Here is a 22,816-nt window from a genome sequence, read left to right on the forward strand (position 1 = left end):
AGCTCCTGACAAGCTGAGATAAAGAAATGGAGCTGGAGTTGGATGAACTCTGGATAATTTGGGAGGTCGAGTGGGTGACAGACAGGAGTTACAGGGACACTATCAAATCTAGGAGGCAGGAGGAGGGTAGATGGATGACAGTCAGGAGAGGGAAAGGGAACAGGCAGGCGGTGCAGGGCACCCCTGTGGCTGTTCCCTCAATAATAAGTACACCATTTTGGACATGGTGGGGGGCGGGGGGGGAAAGAATCTACCATGACCAAGCCACAGATCAGCACTTTGGCACGGAGTCTGGTTCTGTGGCTAAGAAGGGAAGGGAGGAGAAGAGGCGAGCTACAGTGAAAGGGATTCCATAATTAGAAGTACAGATAAGTGCTTCTGTGGAAGAGATCAAGTATCCCAGATGGTATGTTCCCTTCCTGGTGCCAAGGTCCCAGATATTTCAGATAGAGTTCACAGCATTCCAGGAGAGGATGAGCAGCCAGATGTTGTGGTCCATGAGGGACTAATGACGTGGGTAGGAAGGGTGAGGAGGTCCTGCAAGAAGTGTTCAGGGAGTTAGGTTGAAAGATAGGACCTCCAGGGTAGTGATCTCAGGATTTCTACCACCCCTGCCACATGCTGCTGAGGTTAGAAATTGGAGGACTATGCAGCTTAACATGTGGCTAAAGACATGATGCAGGAAGGAGGGCTTCAGGCTTCTGGATCATTAGGCTCTCTTGCAGGGTAGGTGGGATCTGTTCCGACAGGATGGTTTACATCTGAACTGGAAGGGAACTAATATCCTTGCGGGAAGGTTTGCTAGTGCTGCTCCAGTGGGTTTGCAGGGGGGAGGGGAGTCAGAGTGCCAGAGCAGATAGAGGAGGGAATAGATTACGTTAAAATTGCATGCACCATTAGAAATCAACGGGTGAACGTGGTGGAAACGTTCTCAGGTGCATCTATTTCAATGCAAGGAGTATAGTAGGAAAGGCAGATGAGCTGAGAGTGTGGATTGGCAGGTAGAATTATGATATTGTGGCCATCAGTGAAACTTGGTTGCAGGAGGGGCAGGACTGGCAGCTCAATGTTCCAGGCTTCCGTTGTTTTGGACGCAACAGAAAATATCACAGCAGGAGATGGACACAACTAACGTCAGCTGGCTTTGTGCAAGAATAAATTGGGAAAGTAGCAGCATTCAGCGTCTGGTGGCAATTCTGTTTTATTGATGCAACTTGCACGCGTATGTAATGATGTATGAAGGGGGGGGGGGGTGGGGAAACTAAGATTTGACCAACAACGTAACAACTTGCAAGAAATGAGGTTATAAAAGTGAAAAATAAAATGATCTTTGATTTGAATATATTCCGACCCATTTGCTCATCACTATGGAGAATGTTATAAATAGGCAAATAATTGTAATAATTTCAACTCAACTGACAACTCTTTTAAATGTTGATTTGCAAACTTATAAACTAATAGTCAAGTTTGAATTTTATGAATACTGAAACTATGACACAAGCAGGTTATATTTATTTGCCAACAGGAAATCATATTGTCATCATTGCCCATTTATTTAGCTCCCGCAGCAAAAATGTGTTCAGTCATCAGCCTACCGTAAAGTTGAATGCCTGGAAGACCGGGCCAAGTTACTGCCAACTGGCGATGGCAGATTACTGCCCCGATGCAAATCCTCAATAGAGCGGCTCCAAGGCTTGCTCTTGTCCAAAGTATTCTCCACATTATTTTCCACACTTTCATAATCAAATCTGAATGAGATTTAAGCAAAATTAGAATAAAATATTCTTTACTCATAAAAGGTTAAACATGTCTGCCATCGGTATGAAGAACTTAATCTGTCAGATGTCAAACTGTTGACTTTTACTGAATATTAATGGTAAAAGGAAATGTTAAACTGGTCTTTGAATAATGCGATATTAATGTATGTAATGTATAGATACATTCTGACTAAGCATATTACACACAGTAAAATAAATTACTTTCTCGTTAGATTAAACAGAAATTATGAAAATAACTAAAAATTATATCTACGTGCTTGATAAAAGGAGGGAGAAGAAAATTCCACATCTCATAAATCGCATCAATAGATTACTTGTAATTTAAACTAGTGTTACAAAGAATGCACAAAGGCAAAATATGTTTGTACGGCAACTGTTCCTACTCTATGACAAAAAAGTGCATTTAGCAAGAAACGTTTTGAGTGAGATCCCTGTTGAAACCTTCAGCCACGCAGAATTACTATTTCTGACACAAGCATTTTTAAGGCGTGGACTCCTCGAACTTATAAAAAAAGAGTTGCTATTATTGCAAAGGTTTTTTCATTAATGTAATTACTTCTGCTCATTAATCTCTTCAAAAGTAGCAGATGATTTTATAAAGTTCATTGTTTAACCACCTAAAAGAAATAAACAAGTTCCATCCTGTACTACACAAGGTCATCAATATTATTTTAACTGGATCTGTTTCTAGTTCAGGATTCTAAAATGTAGAAATAAACTGTTTACCGGTTAGTGATCATAAAGACTACTTACGTAACCGCACACTGTGCAAATGAAAGGTACTCCACCAGAATATCAAGACCTTGGTTTTCTTCGTTCAGAAAGTCCCTCACCCAACTGTGAAGGAACAAATGAGCATTCTGTATAAGCACACTAAGCTAATGCAAAATTGTTAATCTTGGCCAAGTTTATCACAGATACGGTACAAACAAGTTACACCTCAGGGTTTCTGATATGTTGCAAAGTCCCATTTTTGATCCAAATCTTCACATATGGATGATCAAACACAATGGTCCATTTCTTCTCTCAAAAAAGTACCTTGAATTTAGTCATCCTTTTTCCTTTTTATCACATTTCAATTTATATCAGGTGCTCTTCAGTGATCCACCAGAAAATAATTGTGGATTTAAATTTCAACATAAGTTCCTAGATTATGAAAGTCAACCCAAATTAGTTAGATTAAAAACAGATGTTTGTGTCAGTGAAGGTAGTTACTGAACTGAAAGATGCATATGATTCTTCAACTTTAAAAAAAAATAAAGTGGACACGTCAACCAGGAATTTTCTTCGCTCAAAATGAACTCCGTCCTTCCTATCTTTAAATCTAGCAGGTGTCGAACTCTCTGTTACATTTTAAATTATGGAATACTTCAAGGCAACATTTTTTTTATATAGAGCAGTTTTATTTATTGGGATTGAGATTCTAAAATTCTTTTTTTTTCATAACATTATCTGACGTATTGGAAATATGCAGCACATATATAGATCTGGGTCCAGTGGGGCTGTGAGGACAAATTATGTTTCATTCTGGTCAGCAGTTTGGCAGGCACCTACCACATCACCACCGCAAGCCCGTTATCAATGGCTCATCAGGAACTATTAAAAATTTGACCACAGCCAAAGCAGTTTGAATGCTACTAAACAAAATATCAGAAAAGAGTAAATTATTTTTCATTTCAATTCACAGCCATTGTTAAGGATACCAGGGGAAAAGAAGAATCCTACATCTGGTAGCGCTTGGCAATATGTTAAATTCCAACCTGGTGAGCCAGGAGATTTAGCCTCAGACAATAAGGGAAATTAAATCTCAGAGAGTGGGAGACAGACTTGGATAAACCTTTTGCAGACAGTTTACAAAATGGTGTTTACTTTACAACAAAGACATATTTCTTGTATTTCGTAATGTCCCGCAGTTTTGACGAATTACGTGCACACAGGATACATGGTGCACATGCCACTGGATACTATCATGGCATTGTTCCGATTAAATTGCTGATTGTTAAACATTTATCTAAAAACAAGTCCCTTATTTAAACTGAATGCCTGAATCATGCCTCAGATTAATATATGCCATTGCAGCGGTCGACGTTTCTTGATTTCACAGCCTACCTGTTCTACCACGTTTTGTGCGTTGGGAGGGGGGTGGGGGGGTGAATGGGGGGGGGGGGGGAGAAGGAGGATTGAGTCATGCTGAATCCTTCTCGTTATCAAACAAGACAGTTTTTATATCTGTCAGGCAATGATCTGACAGTGGGTACAGGTGCCTATCCTTTTATCTGGGATCGTCGGGACCAGACACTTGCCATTGTTCGGAATCTTTCGGATTTTGGGATCATTTTTCAATGACGTTTCCTTTAAGCAAATGTGGTGTTTCAAAATCATTTGAAATTCTTTTTTATTTTCAAAATAAAACTGGCTCACATCCCCGTACCCATTAGCCCCATCTTACCTTAGGTGGAAAGGTGCCTCTTGGCCCCGAGCACCAGGTGGGAGAGAAGCAGGCAGTGGTTGGTGGCTGGCTCAATGTGATGGCCATCTTCCTTACCCATAATCCCCCATGCTGCTGGAATTGCTCTGGCGTCGGACAGCTGGGGTAGGGGGTGAAGGATGGTCGGGGAGGGGAGGGGGAGGGAGACGGAAGGCAGGGCTAGGAGCGAAACGGTTGGGGTGTTTTCATTACTGAAAAAAATTGCCAGTGTTTGGAGGTTGCTGGTGTTCAGAATCCCGGATAAAAGGTTTAGCACCTGTAAGTGATCAACCTCAAGGCCTTAGAATAATGTGTGACATTCTGACAAAAATATTTGCTCACGTCTGCCACTTTCAAAAAACCTGCATTGGAAAGTAGACAATACTTTGGGGTTTTACTGAAAAGTAGCATTCGTCTGCCTTCCAAATCACTACTTGTACAAAAACCTGAAGCACAAAGATGCTACCTACTGTATCCACAAGTCTCAACTAGAAGCTATTTCAATATCACAAACATTTAACCTGGCTAATAAAGCAGCTAACCCATTCAGGGTCAGCAGTATGAAAATTCAATTGATTTTAACATGTCAATACCACACATGCAACCTGGAGTCAGAAAGCATGGAACAGACTCTCTTCCTCTTGATAATTATAGAAGGCAACTCAGAGCAGCAAGGAGGTCAATATAAGATCATCCACGAGGAAATGATTTTAGCTCTTAACAATAAGTCTAGCCAGGCAGGGACTGGTGTCGTGCAACTCTCAAGTCAAAGCAGCAGATCGAGCCAAACAACATTACTGTAGTCCAATCTGCACATTAGTCATTGGATGTAATGTATTTAAAGATGCATATATCAGGATGCTCTGTATTGACAACAGTTCTGTATTCACACCATCAACCCATCAAAACTAATGATCAAATTCCAAAACCTGGGCCTCAATACCCCACTGTGGAATTGGATTCTGGATTTCCAGAGCCCAATCAATGCGGATCGGCAACAATATTTCCGCAATCTTCGTCAGTACCAGAGCACCACAGGGCTGTGTACTGTGTACTGGCACTATTCGTTTTACACTTACGACTGTGTGTGCTTGCCCCTGCACTACTTGTTTTACACTTATGACTGTTTGGCTTGGTACAACAACATCATTTACAAATTTCCTGACGATAATACTGTAGTGGGGTGTATAAAAAGGGGTGATGAATCAGTATACAAAAGGGAGATTGAAAACTTGGCTAAATGGTATACTAACATCAACTTCCCTCTCAATGTCATCAGAACCAAGGAGCTGATTGTGGACATTAGAAAAGGAAAACAAGAGATGTATGATCCAGTGGTCATTGGAGGATCAGAGAGGTAGAAGGCAAGAAAATTTAAATTCCTGGGAGTCTCTATCTCAGAGAACTTTTCCCGGACTCATCACACTAATGTCATTGTGAAGAAAGCATGTTGGTGCCTCTACTTCCTCAGAAGTTTACAGAGGTTCATTATGTCATCAGAAACCTTGGCAAACTTTTACACATATCGTGGTAAGTGTGCCAACCGGCTGCATCGTGGCCTGACATGGGTGCACCAATACCTCTGAGCGGAAATCTTTGCAAAAGGTAGTAGACATAGCCCAGTACATCACAGGTAAAAACCCTCTCCTCTGTCAAGAACATCAAGATGGAATACTGCAGTCAGCGAGCAGCAGCATTCATCCAGGATCCACACCCAGGATGTGCTCGGTTCTCCCTGCTGCCATCAGTAAGGTGGTACAGGTGCCACAGGTACCACCAGTTTCAGGAATAGTTACTACCCCTCAACCATCAGACTCCTAAACTACAGACTCAATCAGAAGCCTCTTTTCCACTGGCTTCCCAGTTAATTGGCTGTGCAGTGTCCCAGGATAGGAAGGCCTTTGTGCAGTTTGAACTGGGCCCCGTTTAACTGGGACACTAATTGCTTTTCCATTGTACACACTCAACTCCAGGGATCAGAGTGTTCTACCTTCAACTGGAAATGGGCAACTTTCTGCTGTCCCTTTTCCACTAGTTTTATCGGCGCGCCAGCATCTGCAAACACTGGGGATATAAGTAAGGGTAGAGACAGTTAATCCCCCATGTCATTTGACTCTGGCGTTCAGAGAGTGTCCCAGTAAATTCCCAGTTTACATTTCTCTCTTTTGTATGCCCAGCTTTCTTCTTGAGTAGTTTACAGTTACCAATAAGTAGAAATTCAGCCTGGCCCACAGAAAAAGAATCTCAGGGTTGTATGTGATGATATGCATGTACTCTGACAATAGTAGGACAAACTGCAGTCAATGTTTCCCAGGAGCTCCTTTATATCAAGATTATTCATTTCTGATCTTTAAGGCTTCCAGAGATTGTGAGGGTCATCAAATTTTGCAAGAACAACAATCTGAGTCGCAATGTGGAGAAGACAAAGGAGATGGTTGCTGACTTCCAAAAGGTAAAGGTCAACCATTCCCCCTTCCACATCAATGGCTCCTTCGTAGAGAGAATGGAGAACACAAGGTTCCTTGGTGTGAAAAAATAGGCAACCTATTCTGGACACACACCTTCTCATTAGTCAGGAAGGTCCAGCATCACCTACATTTCCTAAGGAGGGCAAGTCTACTAACCCCTATCTTGACATTTTACATAACAACTGAGAGTGTCCTGTCTGACTGCATCATTGCGTGGTATGGTAGCTGCAAAGCATCGGAACGGAAGTCATTACAGAGGATCATCAGAATGGCAAGCAGATCCCCGGGATCAGCCTTTCCTCTATTGACATTTACTTGGAGCATTGCTTAAATAAGGCTCAAAGAATTATTGAAGATCCCTACCATCTTATCACACAATCTTTTTCTTTGGCTTGGCTTCGTGGACGAAGATTTATGGAGGGGTAATGTCCACGTCAGCTGCAGGCTCGTTTGTGGCTGACAAGTCCGATGCGGGACAGGCAGACATGGTTGCAGGGGAAAATTGGTGGGTTGGGGTTGGGTGTTGGGTTTTTCCTCCTTTGTCTTTTGTCAGTGAGGTGGGTTCTGCGGTCTTCTTCAAAGGAGGTTGCTGCCCGCCGAACTGTGAGGCGCCAAGATGCACGGTTTGAGGCGATATCAGCCCACTGGCAGTGGTCAATGTGGCAGGCACCAAGAGATTTCTTTAGGCAGTCTTTTGACCTATTAACATCTGGAAGGAGGTACAGGAGCATCAAAATCAGGACAGCCCAGCTGGGAAAAAGCTTCTTCCCACAAGCTGCAAAATTGATGGTATTCTATAACTTTGTGACTCTTATCAATGAAGCTGAGTAAATTATTCAAACAAATTTATTTTATATTTTCATGTATATATGTGTGTGTGTGTGTGTGTGTGTGTGTGTGTGTGTGTGTGTGTGTGTGTGTGTTTACGTGCAGAGATATGCAGGACCAGAGATATGGTGTTTCATCTGGTTGTACATGTTCAGGTAGATAATGAACTTGAATTGCCTGGATATACTGAAAATCACTCTAACATTGTTTTGTGCCAATTTGATTTTCCCAATATTTGCACAATATCAAAGTGAGCCTTAACTACAGTATTACTCCCTCAAATGTCATCAATTATTTCAAGCCCTTACTTGCAACTAATCTTCTTCAAAGGTCTCTAAATAATTCTCACCAATGTTTCCTGCCTTTTAACTTCACTCACTTACTGCTTATTTTTTCCCAAACTGACTTTAATTCTGAGGCACGATCTGTCAAGCCAAGATCCTTGCAGATGAACTTGAGATCCACACTTCCACATCCTTTCCCTCTTGTCTACTCCTTCTAAATGTTGACTTTCCGGTTATATTTAATTCCCAGCTTTTGTAACCCAGTAGCCAGAATTCCATTATGGTGATCAGCCATCTTATTCCAGATGTTTGAGCCTTTAAATTGGCCTTGATATTTTCCTGCATATCAAGCCTATTTGCTGTTTGGTTTGTTTTTTTGTTATTTATTTCACTGACCAGTTTTCTAACTTGCCCCTCCCTCCCACTTTGTCTCTCACTAAACTGACACTTTGTCAAGTTCCCAACTAAACTTGCTGCCCATAAAGTTCTTTGAGACCTTCCTTAAAATCTGCCTCCTTTCCTAATATCCCTTTCTATAACATCTTTAAACATTAAATTTGTAGGATGTTGCTACAGAATATAAAGATTTTTAAAAAATACAGATGGTTGTGGAAGAAGGGGAAAAAATTCGAAGTTGAAGAATTATAGTGGACATGCAGGTATTAACGCTAAGAAAATTATGTAGCCTGACCCAGAAGTGAGGTAAATCTGCAACAACTACCTTGCATTCACCACAAGATCTTTTAATATAGAGAACTAAACAAGACCCATGGCATTTTCTGACTATGCCTGATCTTAGAACTTGGTGGTAAAACACAGGATTCTGTTGACACCGTGATTGTAAGAAATCACACAAATGCTGGAGAAAATCAGCAGGTCAAACAGTGTTATTTATGTAGCAAATATGAAGATACACCATCAATGTTTTGGGCTTGAGCCCTTCATCAAGGTGTGGGGGAACATGAGAGATGTCCGAGCCAAAGACAGAGGGGGGGGGCCCCGGGTTGGTGAGGCTAGGAGATAATAGGTGGAGGGGAATACTGCAGGGGGTGGGGGGGGAGGTGTATAGGCTAGGTGAAGAGAGAAATGAAGTAGGAACTGGAATAACTAGATGGGGGAGGGGGGAGGCAAGCTGATTTGTGGCTCCAACACGCCTGATTTTAAAAAAAAATCATTTTTCACAATTTGCACAATCATGGCAAGGCCAACATTTATTGCCCATCACTAACTGACCTCAGGTTTGACCACTGTATTCCTTTGAAGTTACTCCCATTGTGTTATTGGTCAAGGAGTTCACAACAGGAATACATTCCTGAGTGATTTTATTCCAAGGTGATTTATTTTTATAACACCCACATGAATGCTTCATATGCTTCTATGCAAGTGGATGCAGCCTGGAATGACCTTTACGGTCTGCTCTGCTTTATTGCACTCTAATTCTTGAATCAGGTCCCAAGTAGATTGATTATTGGCTTCAAAACTGTAGTGTGGTGGATTTTAGGTGGACATGTCAAAAAAAACAAGCCTCATTGGCAGATATCACTCCAAAATTGTGGCCAATTTCACACAGGAAGTCAGAGTCCCTGAAACTATGACTATAATATGCACGCGATACATATTTGTACACGATCAAGTACTTCACTGAAGCTCTACCGGTGTATTGTGGAAAGTGTACCGACTGGTTGCATCATGGTCTGCCTTGGAATGCAGCAAGCTGTAGAAGGTGTCAAATCCAGCCAAGTCCATCACAGGCACTGACCTACTGTCCACTGAAGACATCAGAAGCTGCCTAAAGAAAGCAGTCAACATCATAAGGATCCCCATCAACATGGTGACAACCCCTTTTCGCTGCTCTCATCGAGCACAAGGTGAAATCCAGCATCCCTCCCCACCCACTCACACCCTACTCTTGGACCATCAAGGATTGGTTTGTGCTATTGAAACATTCCTTGTTCTTTTCATTGCCTGCAACTGTGAATATTTATCCTTTGTTATTTATTATCTCTTTTTCTGTCTTGGCATACAGTGATCATTTATGCTATTTCAGTTGCTGTATCTTGTGCATCTGTATGGTTGCAAGAATTTTAGTAAATCTGTACATTGTGCTTAGGTGTAAGGCAATAAACTCTCGTCATCGTCACGATGGACCAGGTGCAAAAAAAAAAGTTCTCACTAGTCCTAAATATTTTCATTTCGTTAAGAATAAATGAAACGTGACAGTAACTTCCAAATAATTGCTTGAATTGCTATCTCCTTTGTTCAGTTTACACAGAATTGTAAAAGGAGATTATCCTTGCTTGTCCTGGAAACAAATTAAATTTTACAAAACTCAGGAAAGGAGTTTTTTTTTTAAATCTGAGTGATCATTACTAGAGAAATGCTGCAGCTCAACTTTACTATGCGAAGTTACAATTCAATTTTCAGCAAGGCTGCTAAACAGCCTCAACCACATTGTCTGGATAATTCCTGCAAGCCTTTTGGCATAGATTAGTCCTTTTCAGTTCCAAACAAATGATCAGTCTAAAAATAAACACAAAGACCTCACTAAATAGAAAATGTGATTAAAACATCTCGCTTCTAACTATTAGTTAAAATTGACAAAAATGTTGCCTGGGTTTCAGCATCTGGAATACAAGGAAAGATTGAGCAAATTAGGTCTTTATTCCTTGGAACGTAGAAGGCTGAGAGGGGATTTGATAAAGGTGTTTAAGATAATGAGAGGGGTAGATAAGAGTTGATGTGGAAGGCTTTTCCCATTGAGAGGAGGAGAGATGGATACAAGAGGTCATGCCATGGATTGAGAGTTGACGGGCAAAGGTTTAGGAGTAACATGAGGGGGAACTTCTTTACTCAGAGACTGGTTACTATGTGGAATGGGCTTCCGGGAAAGGTGATGGAGGCAGGGTCAATTTTGTCATTTATGAAAGAGTTGGATAAGTATATGGATGGGAGGGAGCTGGAGGGATATGGGCAGAGTGCTGGTAAGTGGGATTAGAGGAGGGTATTTGGATCAGTGCAGACTAGAAGGGCCAAATTGGCCTGTTACCATGCTGTAATTGTTATATGGTTATAACTGCCCAAGTGTTTAACTGATTGAAAATAAAATCCCCAGATGAAGGCACCCAAGAACTTGGTTTCAAACTAACTGTTGCTTTCTTCCTGTTTGTAATTTCAGTGTGGGCTGCAAGAATCTGGAATCCAAAACACTATAATGCTGAGTGTCAGCAATTATTTACAGTCGCCCATGTAAATTCTTCATGGTAAATGGCAACTTCAAGAGGCCAAAAATTACAATTTTGTTTGTGTAAATATATGGCCAGGAATCAAAGTGATTACCATAGTCTAGATTCCCCATTATATTTTCCTGTGCAACAACCAAATGTCCATGTGGCAAAATTAACAGGATATACGTTATATCTTTTAAACAAATCCACGTGTGCATGAAACTAACATGTCTCAGTGTTGAATCATAAGATTTTTAAACCTTCCTTTCTGAACAAAGTATTTTATTGGTTTTGAAACATTCTGGCACACTGAAGTCACAAAGACATCATGTAAATGCAACTTCCTACAAATCCCTTTCACATTCACCATTAAGCATCAACAATAATCATTGCCAAGAGTAGATGAAAAATAAACCTTGCCCCACTGCAACCCAAAATTTGCTTTAACTGTAGCCTCAATCATCACTGCTCTTCTTGCCTTATAATAATCTTCATCCTTTTTCCCCCAGATGCCCTTGGCACAGTCGAGGAAAAAATGGGTTTGAACCTGGCTTCAAGAATTGGAAGCTAAAAGGATTAGAACTTCTTTGAAGTGCTAAAAGAAAAAGTGGCATAGATCCTGAAAGGCAAATCAGATCAAGCTTTGAAGTGTTAAAAACAAGGGAGAAGCAGTGTTGGCATGGCTTCCACTTAGAAATGACTCTGCCACTCCTGGTAGCACAGCTATCATTGTACTTGATCTTCCACCACTTTGCTGTACAGCAGTTATTAAAAATAGTCAGGCCTTAACAGCACAATGCCATGCATGCCTGACAGCAGGAACATCATTAAAGTTTTCAAAAATGCATAATTTGGAAATGTGGCCTAAAAACAGAAAATTCTGGAAAAAGTCAACAGGTCAGTCAGCATCTATGGAAGGAGAAGCAGAGTTAACATTGCAATGACTGCAATAAGGAAAGATGCAAGTTGTAGGAGAGTGCGTTTCTATGTCTCCTCCCCACCAAGGATGAGTCACTGACCCCCACCCAGCCATGTACAGACACCTGCAAAACCCAGCCACAGGTTTCTGCCACCTGTGCCATTACCACTGAGCCAGCACACTTTCTCTGCAGTTACACTGTCCAAAAGGGGAGAGTTAGGAAATTTTGGTATGCTTATGAACGTTAAGCTTTGTGAAGTGACCTGATGTCAGCAGGTGGATTCTTTGAATGATGTGATGTTGTGCAGCACAGCATGGTGTGCTCCACGTTTTATTTGGTGGGAATGCGAATGAGTGGCAACGCTGCTACAGCGCCAGCAATCAGGGCCAGGATTCGAATCTCGCTCTGTTTGAAAGGTGTTTGTATATTCTCCCAGTGCCTGCGTGGGTTATCACCAGGTGCTCCGGTTTCCTCCCACTGTTCAAAACATACCCGAGTTTGTAGGTCAATTGGGCAGAACAGGTTTGAGGGCTGAAATGGTCTGTGCTGCATGTCTAAATTAAAAAAAAATATTAGCAACTCTTGCTTTCTGGACTTGGGAGCCCCACCTTACATCACAGGAGATGAAAGGTACAGAGAGTAGAACTGCAATCTTCAGTGCCCAATTAAGTTCTGCATCTGCTGTGATTTTACTTGCAAATGATTACTCCTGGAAAAATTAATCTTGGATGATGTGGTACTGAAAAAAAGAGGGTCACGTGATTCAATTTCGAGGCAAATACATCATTTTATTGGAGTTTAATCTACACATCTTCATATTGCTAAATACTGGTCTCAGCTGCATCTCACAAGGAAGCACCAAATGCACTGCCACCTGCATTTGTAAGCCATGAAAACAGATGGGCTGAAAGCTTGTCTATGGATTCCTTGTCCTCTTTATATGCGTTGGCATTTAAAAAGTGAGCGAGTCGTGGACATTGTTCCATCTCCTGGTCAGCAAAGCTTTATAACCATATCCGAGATTCTGCTGTGCACAAATTGGCTGCCATTACGTTGACTGTACTTTACTTTCAGACCATTGTTATTTCTATGCAAGTAGTGGACATAGCAAACAAGCCACCCAACTCTTACTAAGTTGATCTTCCCAAGCTGTCCTTATGGCCCTAAGTTGTCCTGGGTTATTGTGCAGGAAGCAGTGGAATTTAAATCTGGCGCTAAGAACAGCAATGTATAGAACCTGCAGAAATTCTCACGAACCTGCAGCCCTGGTCCTTGTTAATCATAAAGGCTGTGGGTATGGGTGGTTTGATTGGAGTATCCGAAGCCTAATAACTGCGGTGGATATTGAACAGTATAAGCTGCATCCACTGTGGAGGGGAAATAATATTTACAATATTGGATGGGGAGCCAATCAAGCAGACAACTTGGTGTTCAGTGTTGCTGGAGCTGCATTCTTCCATCTTAAAGCAGTCATTACTGGAGTGTCTGTTCAGTACTTGTAGATCATGGAAAGGTTGGTAATGGCAATATTATTAAATATTTAGTGCTTCTTTCTCTTGTTGGAGTTGGTCATTTTCTGGCATTTGCATTATACATTTGTTACTTCCCAGTTATCACCCATACCTTAATATTGTTCAAGCCATGATGCATGCATGGGCTGTTTCACCTGCTGAGGAGATGAGAATGAAATGTATTGTCCTACTATCCCATTGCTGACCTTATAATGGAAGGAAGATCACAGATAAAGCAACTGAACAGTACATTGTCCTGAGCAATCCTTTCAGTGATGTCTGAGGTTTGTAACATGACTTAGAACGCAAGAGACATCTGATGAGAATTATTTTGCTCACGGAGAAATCATTCCTTTCCAATGAAACTCAAGCTATGTGAAAATAATCAATCATTTTTCTCATTTTTACACAACAATCTTTTTTCACTTCTGTTGCACATTTAACAAATCAATTATCTGAAACAGATTCAACTTCAAAGAAGCTTCTAAAACAGTTTGTGATTTTGGTCAAACATTATTCCATCATGTATATTTCTACCTATTTTCCCAGCATCACACTGGATTCATTTTATCTCTACACATTATCCATCTTCCCCACACCCCTCCCCCGCCCCCAAATCCTTCCAGCCTTCGACAAGACAATCTTTATTGCCCATTTAGTCAAGAGTGCCTGCCCAGAGGTCCCAGAAATAGTGTGGGCTTTTAAAATAAATCCATTTGGGAAAACAGACACCAAGTTATGGAATGAGCATGCTTTGTGAGACATTGCCTCCCGAAAATGCATTTACTCCTTTTTGTTTTAAGCTCATCATGTATGGTTGCAGAAAATCCACCTTGGTAATGGGCAGATGCTTGCTATCTGATGGGAAAGTAGCCACAATGGAATCTCTCTCCTCAAACTCTCCTTTCTTCCTGCCAAGGCAAGGACTATAGTCAAAGTGAAATAAAAATTGGGATTTTGGAACTTGATAGGCCCGTGGGTCCATGCCCAGTAAGGTGTGTGAATCACAAAGTTATCAGACAGGCGCAGCAAATGGTTAAGGCGGCTCAAGACAGGCAGATTGGCTTTAATTGCAACAGGTTTAGCAGGGGAGAGTTTTGTTACAATTTAGTGGGTATTGGTGAGGTCACATCAAGAACACTGCTCACAGTTTTGATCTCCTTACTAAAAAGGATATACCTGCAGTAGCATCGGAAAATGTCAAAAAAAATTCAGCAGGTTAAATTATTGGAATGAGAGGATCACCCTATTAAGTGGGGCTAAACAAATAAGGTATGTATTCTTTGGAGATTAATAGAAAAAGAGTGACCTTATTGAGATAGATGTTTTCATTAGGAGGATTTCAAACAAATGGGCGCATTTACAAGATACGGGGCCGGTTATTTTGCAGAGGGTGGTAAATCTCTGGAAATATATACCAATCATTTGAAGTACTGAAATGTGGACCAGGCAAACTTCCTTCTTCTCCTGTTTTCTTGTGTTCATGTGGCAAGATTAATGCATTCTACTGTAATCAAATCACCATGGTATTAAACAAATTCTGTGCCATAATCAGTGTTCTGCTATAAGGTTATCAGTAAAATTTCAAATGGACTCAATATTTTAACCATTTGGAGCAAAAGTAGCTTACTTGCAAATTTTTTTTTAAAAAAGCCAAGACACCTGTGAAAATACAAATCAAAAGCTCAAAGTAATCATCTTCAGAAATGATGCAAATTGAGAGCAATTCAACCTTTTCAAAGCGTGAAACATACCCGATGTAGTTTGTTCGAAGGGAAATCTCTAGTTCTCGCAATACTTGAGTGGATTCTTGCACTCTTCTTCTGAACTTCTGCGAATATTTAATTGAAACAGTTTTAAATCAAGAAGGAACCAATGATTCAAACCCAAAACAATTAACATGATTTTTAGATTGTTCATTTATCACATAGGATATATGCCTTTACAATTCACTACAATATTAATGAGCGTTACTAGGTTAAGGAGAAGCCTGGAGTTGAACACAATATCAAGTTATTGCTGAGGACTGCCAGACACTCTCATCCCTGTTCCCATGCAAAGCATCTGCATCAATGCTCATTTATTTCGATCTGAAGCTAAAGTGAAACTTGTTTATTCACTTAAAGTATACAGCTCACTGAAACCTTGCAGAATGTAGAGAGAGAGATAAATACTGCAAATCACGTCAAGAATGAAGACGGCTTCACATTCTTAAAATGTCAAAAAAAGATCAACAGCATGGTACATATTTAGGTGAAAGAAAAAAGTTCCTGTGGCGAAACCTGATGGCCACCAGGACTAGTCTAACAAATGCACAATAGTTCTATGCAATAAAACACCCTTCTTCTCCCTCTTCCACTTTGTTACTGAGCTGCACAAGCACTCCAGGTCAAAATAGAAACACTGTTTTGTGGCATTCTAAATAAAATTAAACAAATTACAGGATCTGTGGTAGAAAGTTGATCTCTGCTGGAAGGATGTTTTTCTTGATGTAATGATGAGGGTCAGTTCCACTGACTTACTTTTATTGAGAAACAAACAGTTGTTATATTTTTGGATTAAAGGAAGAACATGTAATGAGTGGCTTAGCAATTAACGTATCACTATTACAGCACCAGCGATACAGGTTCGAATCCTGAGCTGTCTGTAAGGAGTTTATATGTTTTCCCTGCATCTGCATGGGTTTCCTCCATGTGCTCTGGTTTCTTCCCACCCTCAAAAGAATTGTACAGGATTTGTCGGTTAATTGGTGTATTTGGGTGGCACAGGCTTGTGGGCCAAAAGGGCCTGCTACCATGCTGCATCTCTAAATTACATGAAAACAAGGTCATCCAAAAAAAAAGTGATCGAGACCAGTAGATCATGCCAGCAGCATTGTGCTAACAAATAAATTATACAGCTTAGTTTTCAACAAAAATGGAATTTCCTTTTTTGTGCATTCTGGGAATTCTCTTCAGAGATGCTCGTCTTTGCAATTCCCAACCCCACCAAAGTTAAGCAGACCTCAACATCTACATGCCCAGTCCTAGATATTTATTATTCTTTCAGTAGAATGAACAGCATACCATTCTGTGTGGGGAAGAAATACTATAAATCATCCTCATTCAAGGAACCATCTATTCTTTGTACTCCATAAGATACATGAATGCTGCTGCAATGTGAATGGCATTCCCCACAAGGATAAGCTCCTTCAAGCAGAGAGCTTGCACTAAAACTGCGTGTAGAATATAAAATGTGTGGAACATATCAGACTTTTGCTATGTTTACAGTGTATAGAATATTCTGAAAAGCAAAAAGCCAATTCACTTCGATGAGCTAATTCTATGCAAAAGAATCAAAAGATGCCAGGAGTCTAGAGTTTATCATGTTTAAAGTACAAACAATTCTGCAAAATCATTGCCAATGGGCCAAATAAGTTAAGAAAGTCATTTAAAAAAATGGACAAACACTTTATTGCTGTAATACTTTCCTCTGCCCGCCTGATTTGGTTTCAAAGCTGCCAATACAGATTTCAGATTTATAGTCAGAGAACATACATGACATCACACATAACTCTGAGATTCTTATTTTTTCTGCAGGCAAGGCACAATTACCACTTATTGGTAGTTTCAATAAACAGTACACAGTGTAAATAAAGAATTGTAAATAGATAACGAATGTAAACACACTGACTGTACAACACAGAGAGGATTTATTAAAAAAAATCAATAATGTGCACAAGTAAGAGTCCTTAAGTGAGTCCCTGATTGAGTTTGTTGTCAAGGAGTCTGATGGTGGAAGGGGAGCAGCCATTCCTGAACCCGGTGGTGAGAGTTTCTGGTGGTGCGAGTTTTGTGGCACCTCTATCTCTTTCCTGATGGTAACAGCATGAACAGAGCGTGTGGTCTGGATTCTGGATAATTTCTGCTGCTCTCCATTGGCAGCATTCCCTATAGATGTACTCAATAGTGGAGAGGGTTTTGCCTGTGATGTCCTGGGTTGTATCCACTACTTTTGGAGGGCTTTATGCTCAGGGGTATTGTTGACCCTATCTATACCAGACAATGATGCATCTGATCAGCACATTTTCCACCACACATCTGTAGAAATTTTCCAGAAACAGGTTTCTGGTGTCATATCTGTTACGGGCCCAGAGTACCCCAAAACCCAGCAGCAATAGAAACTCACCAAGACAAATGGTTACTTAAACAAAGATAGTTTTTAAATTTTCTTTAACCATTAAAAAAAATCAAACTTTAACTTATTCCTATTAACTTAACTCCCTTCTAGCTCGAAATGCACGTGTGTGTAATGTGTGTGTAATGTGTGTGTAAGTCCAGAAAAGTTCTTTGATTCACAGTCCAATCTCACTTCTCACTCCTCCAAGTTCACCGGTATCAGGCAATTCTTATATTGTGCATAGAATTTAACATTTATATAGTTCACCAGGCTTTGGTGCTTGAAAGGTAAATGGTTACCACTCAGGAAGGTTCTTGCCAGTTTTCAGAGAGATTTGTTGTACGCTGGACATCCACACCTGATCCCTTCTCATCAGCCACTTCAATGTCTTGCTGAAGAAAATTGCCCCATCAGGGTTTTCCAGATGATAACCTCTTTCTTTCAGGTCACCGCAGAATTCCTTTTTGTTTCCCTTATTTCAAGTGAAACATTAGGCAGCTAGTCCTCTCCTCTTGTATGGACCACAAGGGCTTTGACCAGGCTGAACTAAGGACTCACAACCCATCTTCAAAATGGGGTTTCTCGACAAGCTTGCTACCTACTGCTGATGAACTGTCAAACTGAATTCTCTCTCTCTCTCACTCAGAGAAAAGCCTGTTTGACTCTCTCTGCCTGCAAAACACATGACCTTCTTAGAACAGCAAGCAGCACTCAGACAGACTGCGGCTCCGAACCTACTCCTCCGAGTTCTTTCATCTGTTGCTTTTCAAAACAACAATCCATTAGTGAAGTCTCTTGGGCATTCCCCAAAGCTTTTGCAAAGGCACTTGGAGCCGGCCTGTCTGGCTTTAGTAGAGCTCCAGTAATGTTTTGAAGTGCTTGTATGTGACATACACTTAAAATAAAAACCTGCCACATATTATCTCCTTTAAAACATATTTATATACAATATAAAACATTACATAATCTGTCACATCACCAAGCTCTGGTGTTTTTGGGTAATTGGTTACCGCTCAGGAAGGTCCTTGTTGGTTTCAGAGAGAGATTTGTTGCTCGTTGGACACACAAAAACTGTTTCCCTCTGATCAGCCACTTCAGTGTCTTGCTGAAGAAACTTGCCCCATCAGGGTTTTCCAAATGATAACCTCTTCTTTTGCAGGTCACCAAAGAGTTGCCTTTTGTTTCCTTTGTTTCAGAAGAAACACCCTAGCCAGTCTTTTCTCTTGTCTGGACCACAAGGGTTTTCAACAAGCTGAACTCAGAATTCACAAACTGTCTTCAAAATGGTGTTTCAGCAAGCTGCGAGCTTGCCATGCTGCAGAAACCAGTCTCTCTCTCTCTCTCTCTGCTTACAAAACCACATGACCTTCTTAGAACAGCAAACTGCATTCAGACTTATTGCAGCATCAGACCCAAACTTCTGAGCCTGTTAATCTGTTCCTTTCGAAACAATAATCCATTACTCCACAGCATGTGGAGATCTTTAGCAAAGCAGTTTTTAGTGTTTTTACAAAGGCACTGGGCCTGGAATGTCTGGTTTGAGCAAACCTCTTGCAATTTAAATGAAATCTGTTTTGTGAAGTGTTTGTTGTAACCTACACTACCCCCACAATCTATCTCCTTCAAACACATATCTATATAAATAGAAAATATGATATAATCTGTCACATACCAAACCTCCGCAAACTCTTGAGGATGTAGAGGCACTGATGTGCTCTCTTCACAATGCCATTAGTGCATTGAGTCCAGGAAAGATCCTTCGAGATAGTGACTCCCAAGAACTTAGATTTGCTCACCATCTCCACCTCTGATCCCCCAATGATCAGTGGATTGTACACCTCTGGATTTCCCTTCCTGAAGATTTGGTGACATTGAGTGCAAGGTTGTGGTTGCACCATTCAGCCAAGTTTTCAAACTTCATCCTATATGCTGGCTCATCCCCTTCTTTTACACAACCCCACTACGATCGGCACATTAGTAGATAGATTTATTGTCGTACTGAGCCACACAGTCATAGATGTAAAGTGAGTGGAGCAGAGGGCAAAGAATGTAACCCTGGAAATGATGGAGATTGTGGAGGAGATGTTCTTACCAATCCTCACTGATTGTGGTCGAGAGGTGAAGAAAGCCATGATCCAATTACACAGTGGGGTGTTGACTCCCAGGTCTTGGAGTTTACTGATCAGTTTTAAGGGGATGATGGTGTTAAATGCTGAACTGTAGTCAATAAAGAGCATCCTGATGTATGCATCATCACTGTGCAGGTGTTCCAGGGCTTTGAGTAGAGCCAGTAAGATGGCGTCCATCTTAAACCTGTTGCTATGATAAGTGAACTGGTACATATCCATGTTGCTGCTCAGACAGGAGCTGATCTGCTTCAACGCCAGCCTTTTAAAAAACTTCATCACTGTTGATGTAACTGCTACTGGTCGATAGTCATTAAGACAAGTTACTACACTCTTCTTGGGCACCGATATCATAGGTGTATGACCTGGTGGGGTGGGGGGGGGGGGGTCAGGGGCAACAACTGCTCTCTCAAATTCAGACAAAACAGTGGGAAAAATTTGGGCAAAGCAAGAAGAAAAAAAGATAAACAAATTAACAATGATGAAGGCCTCACTCCACTATGTCCCGGCCTTGGGGACCTCCAACTTGGGGTCCGGACACAGGGCCTCCTCTGGGAATCGGCTCTTTGCTGGGGCAACAGGGCTCAGCATCACTGTTCAGGCCCTGTGATGTTAGTGCGCATACGCTGGGGCAAGCCATCATGTGACAAAGCAGTCGCAGCTCGGTGCAGGACTGCTGCTAATGGATGGAATGACTTGCTGTGAACTTCCTGCATGATGACATCAGAGGATCTGTGTAGCATCACCCAGCATCGTTCCTACAGCAACGGGCCTTCCCCTGGACAATGAAGCAGCCTGGGGATGGATGCAAGTCTCGGCCTTGAATGGAGCGGGGTCGGAGCAGTTGGGGATGGCCCTCCAGTGCTGGCAGCCGGTTCACGGAGCAGGCAGCAGCCAATGTCCACGCCCGGAGATGAGATGCGAGGTGGCCTGGGCACAGTGTGGGACCAGAGTGAAATTTTGGGAAAATCAACTCTTCTGCCCCCCCCCCCCCTCCCCAACAACCAAAGAGTCCCCACGGCCGCCATCTTGAGCACAGAGCATCAGTGGCAGAATTTTAGTTTAAAAACACTGTTGGCGACTTTAACAGGCTGTTTAATGCCCATAAGGAACTGCTGGCATTAACCGGGCAGTTGATCCTTTAGAGCAGCACTGGTCTCCACTCTCCCAGGTCCACACCAGCAGCACTGCCTTTACACCAGCTCTTCCAGTGTTTAATTATTCCTTTTGTTACGGGCCCAGAGGATCCCAAAACCTGGCAGCAATAGAAATTCACCAAGACAAATGGTTACTTAAACAAAGGTTGCTTTCATCTTTAAACATGTAAACAGGATCAAACTTTAACTTATTACTATTAACTTACTTAACCCCCTTCTAATTCTAAGTGCACATGTATGTAGTGTGTGTACAAGTTTAGAAAGGTTCTTTGGTTTACAGTCCAATCTCACTTCTCACTCCTCCAAGTTGACCAGAATCAGGCAATTCTTCTACTGTGCATAGAATTTAACATTTATATAGTTCACCAGGCTTTGGTGCTTGAAAGGTAAATGGTTACCATTCAGGAAGGCTCTAGTCAGTTTTCAGAGAGATACGAAATGATTCCTTCCGATCAGCCACTTCAGTGTCTTGCCGAAAAAACTTGCTCCATCAGGGTTTTCCAGATGATAACCTCTTTCTTTCAGGTCATCACAGAGTTCTTTTTTGTCTCCCTTATTTCAAGTGAAACACCACACAGCTAGCTATCTCCTCTTGTATAGACCACAAGAGCTTTGAACAGGCTGAACTAAGAACTCACAACCCGTCTTCAAAATAGGGTTTTTCCACAAGCTTGCCAGCTTGTCATGTAGAATTGAATTCTCTCTCTCTCTCATTCTCTCACACACAGAGAAAACCACATGACCCTCTTAAAAACAGCAAACTGCATTCAGACAGACTGTGGCACCAGACCCAATCTTCCAAGTCCGTTCATCTGTGGCTGTCCAAAACAATAATCCATTACTCCACAGCATGTCCAATTAACACCTACGTGTGAAGTCCTTATAGGCATTCTTCAAAGTTTTTACAAGGGCACTTGGAGCCTGAACTGTCTGGCTCGAGCAGAGCTCTGGCATTTTAAGTGAGATCTGTGTTGTGAAGTGCTTGTATCTTTTTGTGGCCTAACTTTAAAAAAATCCACAATTTATCTCCATTAAAACATATACAATATAAAATATAACATAATTCGTCCCACTTTATTGGGCTGCAACACAAATCAGTTAAATGATAAATTCACACAAGATACCCAACTATTTTTGTTTGCAATACAAGAAAATACAAATTTGAATTAAACGATCATTTGCAAGGAGCAACTCCAGTTCCACATTATAAATACCTTTCTGGTCACAGCTGGATCAAGATAACCTTTCAATTTCAGAATATATGTGTGTGGAGGATTTTTCACTTGAAACCTTTCCTGTAATGAAAAGAAATATTCAAACATAAATTGGGATATTTGATCATTTAAAACTGATAGTATTTTAAAAATATTTGTCAGTTTCTTATTGTTTCAATTTGTTTCTTGAAATCGACTCACTTTCCTATTCAAGGATTAAATTGCTACTTTTAAAGTCAATCCACATAATGTACATTACTTTGTTAAGTTCCAAAATACCAATATAATATTGCAATTTCTCAAACATAGGCTTAAGTTACTCCCTCGGGAAGCAGCATTATCCAAATTATTTGAATCTTATGCAAGTCCTTGGTTTGAACCCAACCAAAACACCAGAAAGGACACAAGATCTCTTGCCCCCAGTGTTTAAAACACCTGCCAAAGCGGACGTATCCGTACTTTACCGTGGAGAAACCAAAAGCAGATTGGATGATTGCTTTACAGAACACCCCTATTCAGCTCGCGGGAGCAACTGCAACCCATCACATCTCCAACCCATCCCAACCTATCAGTCTGTCTTCTCCTTTGCGAACTACAGCATTCTGGACCCAAATTTAATTTTATAATAGACAGGAGTAAAACACAAAAGTCTGTAATTGAAATAAAAACTCCATGCTGGAG

The 22,816-nt window shown here is 41.1% G+C and overlaps 1 protein-coding gene across 4 annotated transcripts in view; it reads right to left on the reverse strand.

Annotated features, from left to right (window-relative positions):
- fmnl2a (formin-like 2a) overlaps window positions 1–22,816 on the reverse strand; it is a 268,529-nt gene that overhangs the window by 68,366 nt on the left and 177,347 nt on the right. For 3 of the 4 annotated variants that reach the window (XM_069935529.1, XM_069935532.1, XM_069935531.1), the window contains exons 3-6: window positions 22,136–22,216; window positions 15,235–15,311; window positions 2,532–2,615; window positions 1,596–1,748 (exon numbers count right to left, since the gene is read on the reverse strand). In XM_069935529.1, the coding sequence (XP_069791630.1) occupies window positions 1,596–1,748; window positions 2,532–2,615; window positions 15,235–15,311; window positions 22,136–22,216 (395 nt within the window). Of the gene's footprint in view, window positions 1–1,595; window positions 1,749–2,531; window positions 2,616–2,717; window positions 2,843–15,234; window positions 15,312–22,135; window positions 22,217–22,816 lie in introns of those variants that run through there. The other variant, XM_069935533.1, reaches the window with a different exon arrangement.

The sequence above is a fragment of the Narcine bancroftii genome, chromosome 4 (assembly GCF_036971445.1).
Source record: "Narcine bancroftii isolate sNarBan1 chromosome 4, sNarBan1.hap1, whole genome shotgun sequence".
NCBI classification, from domain to species: Eukaryota; Metazoa; Chordata; class Chondrichthyes; order Torpediniformes; family Narcinidae; genus Narcine; species Narcine bancroftii.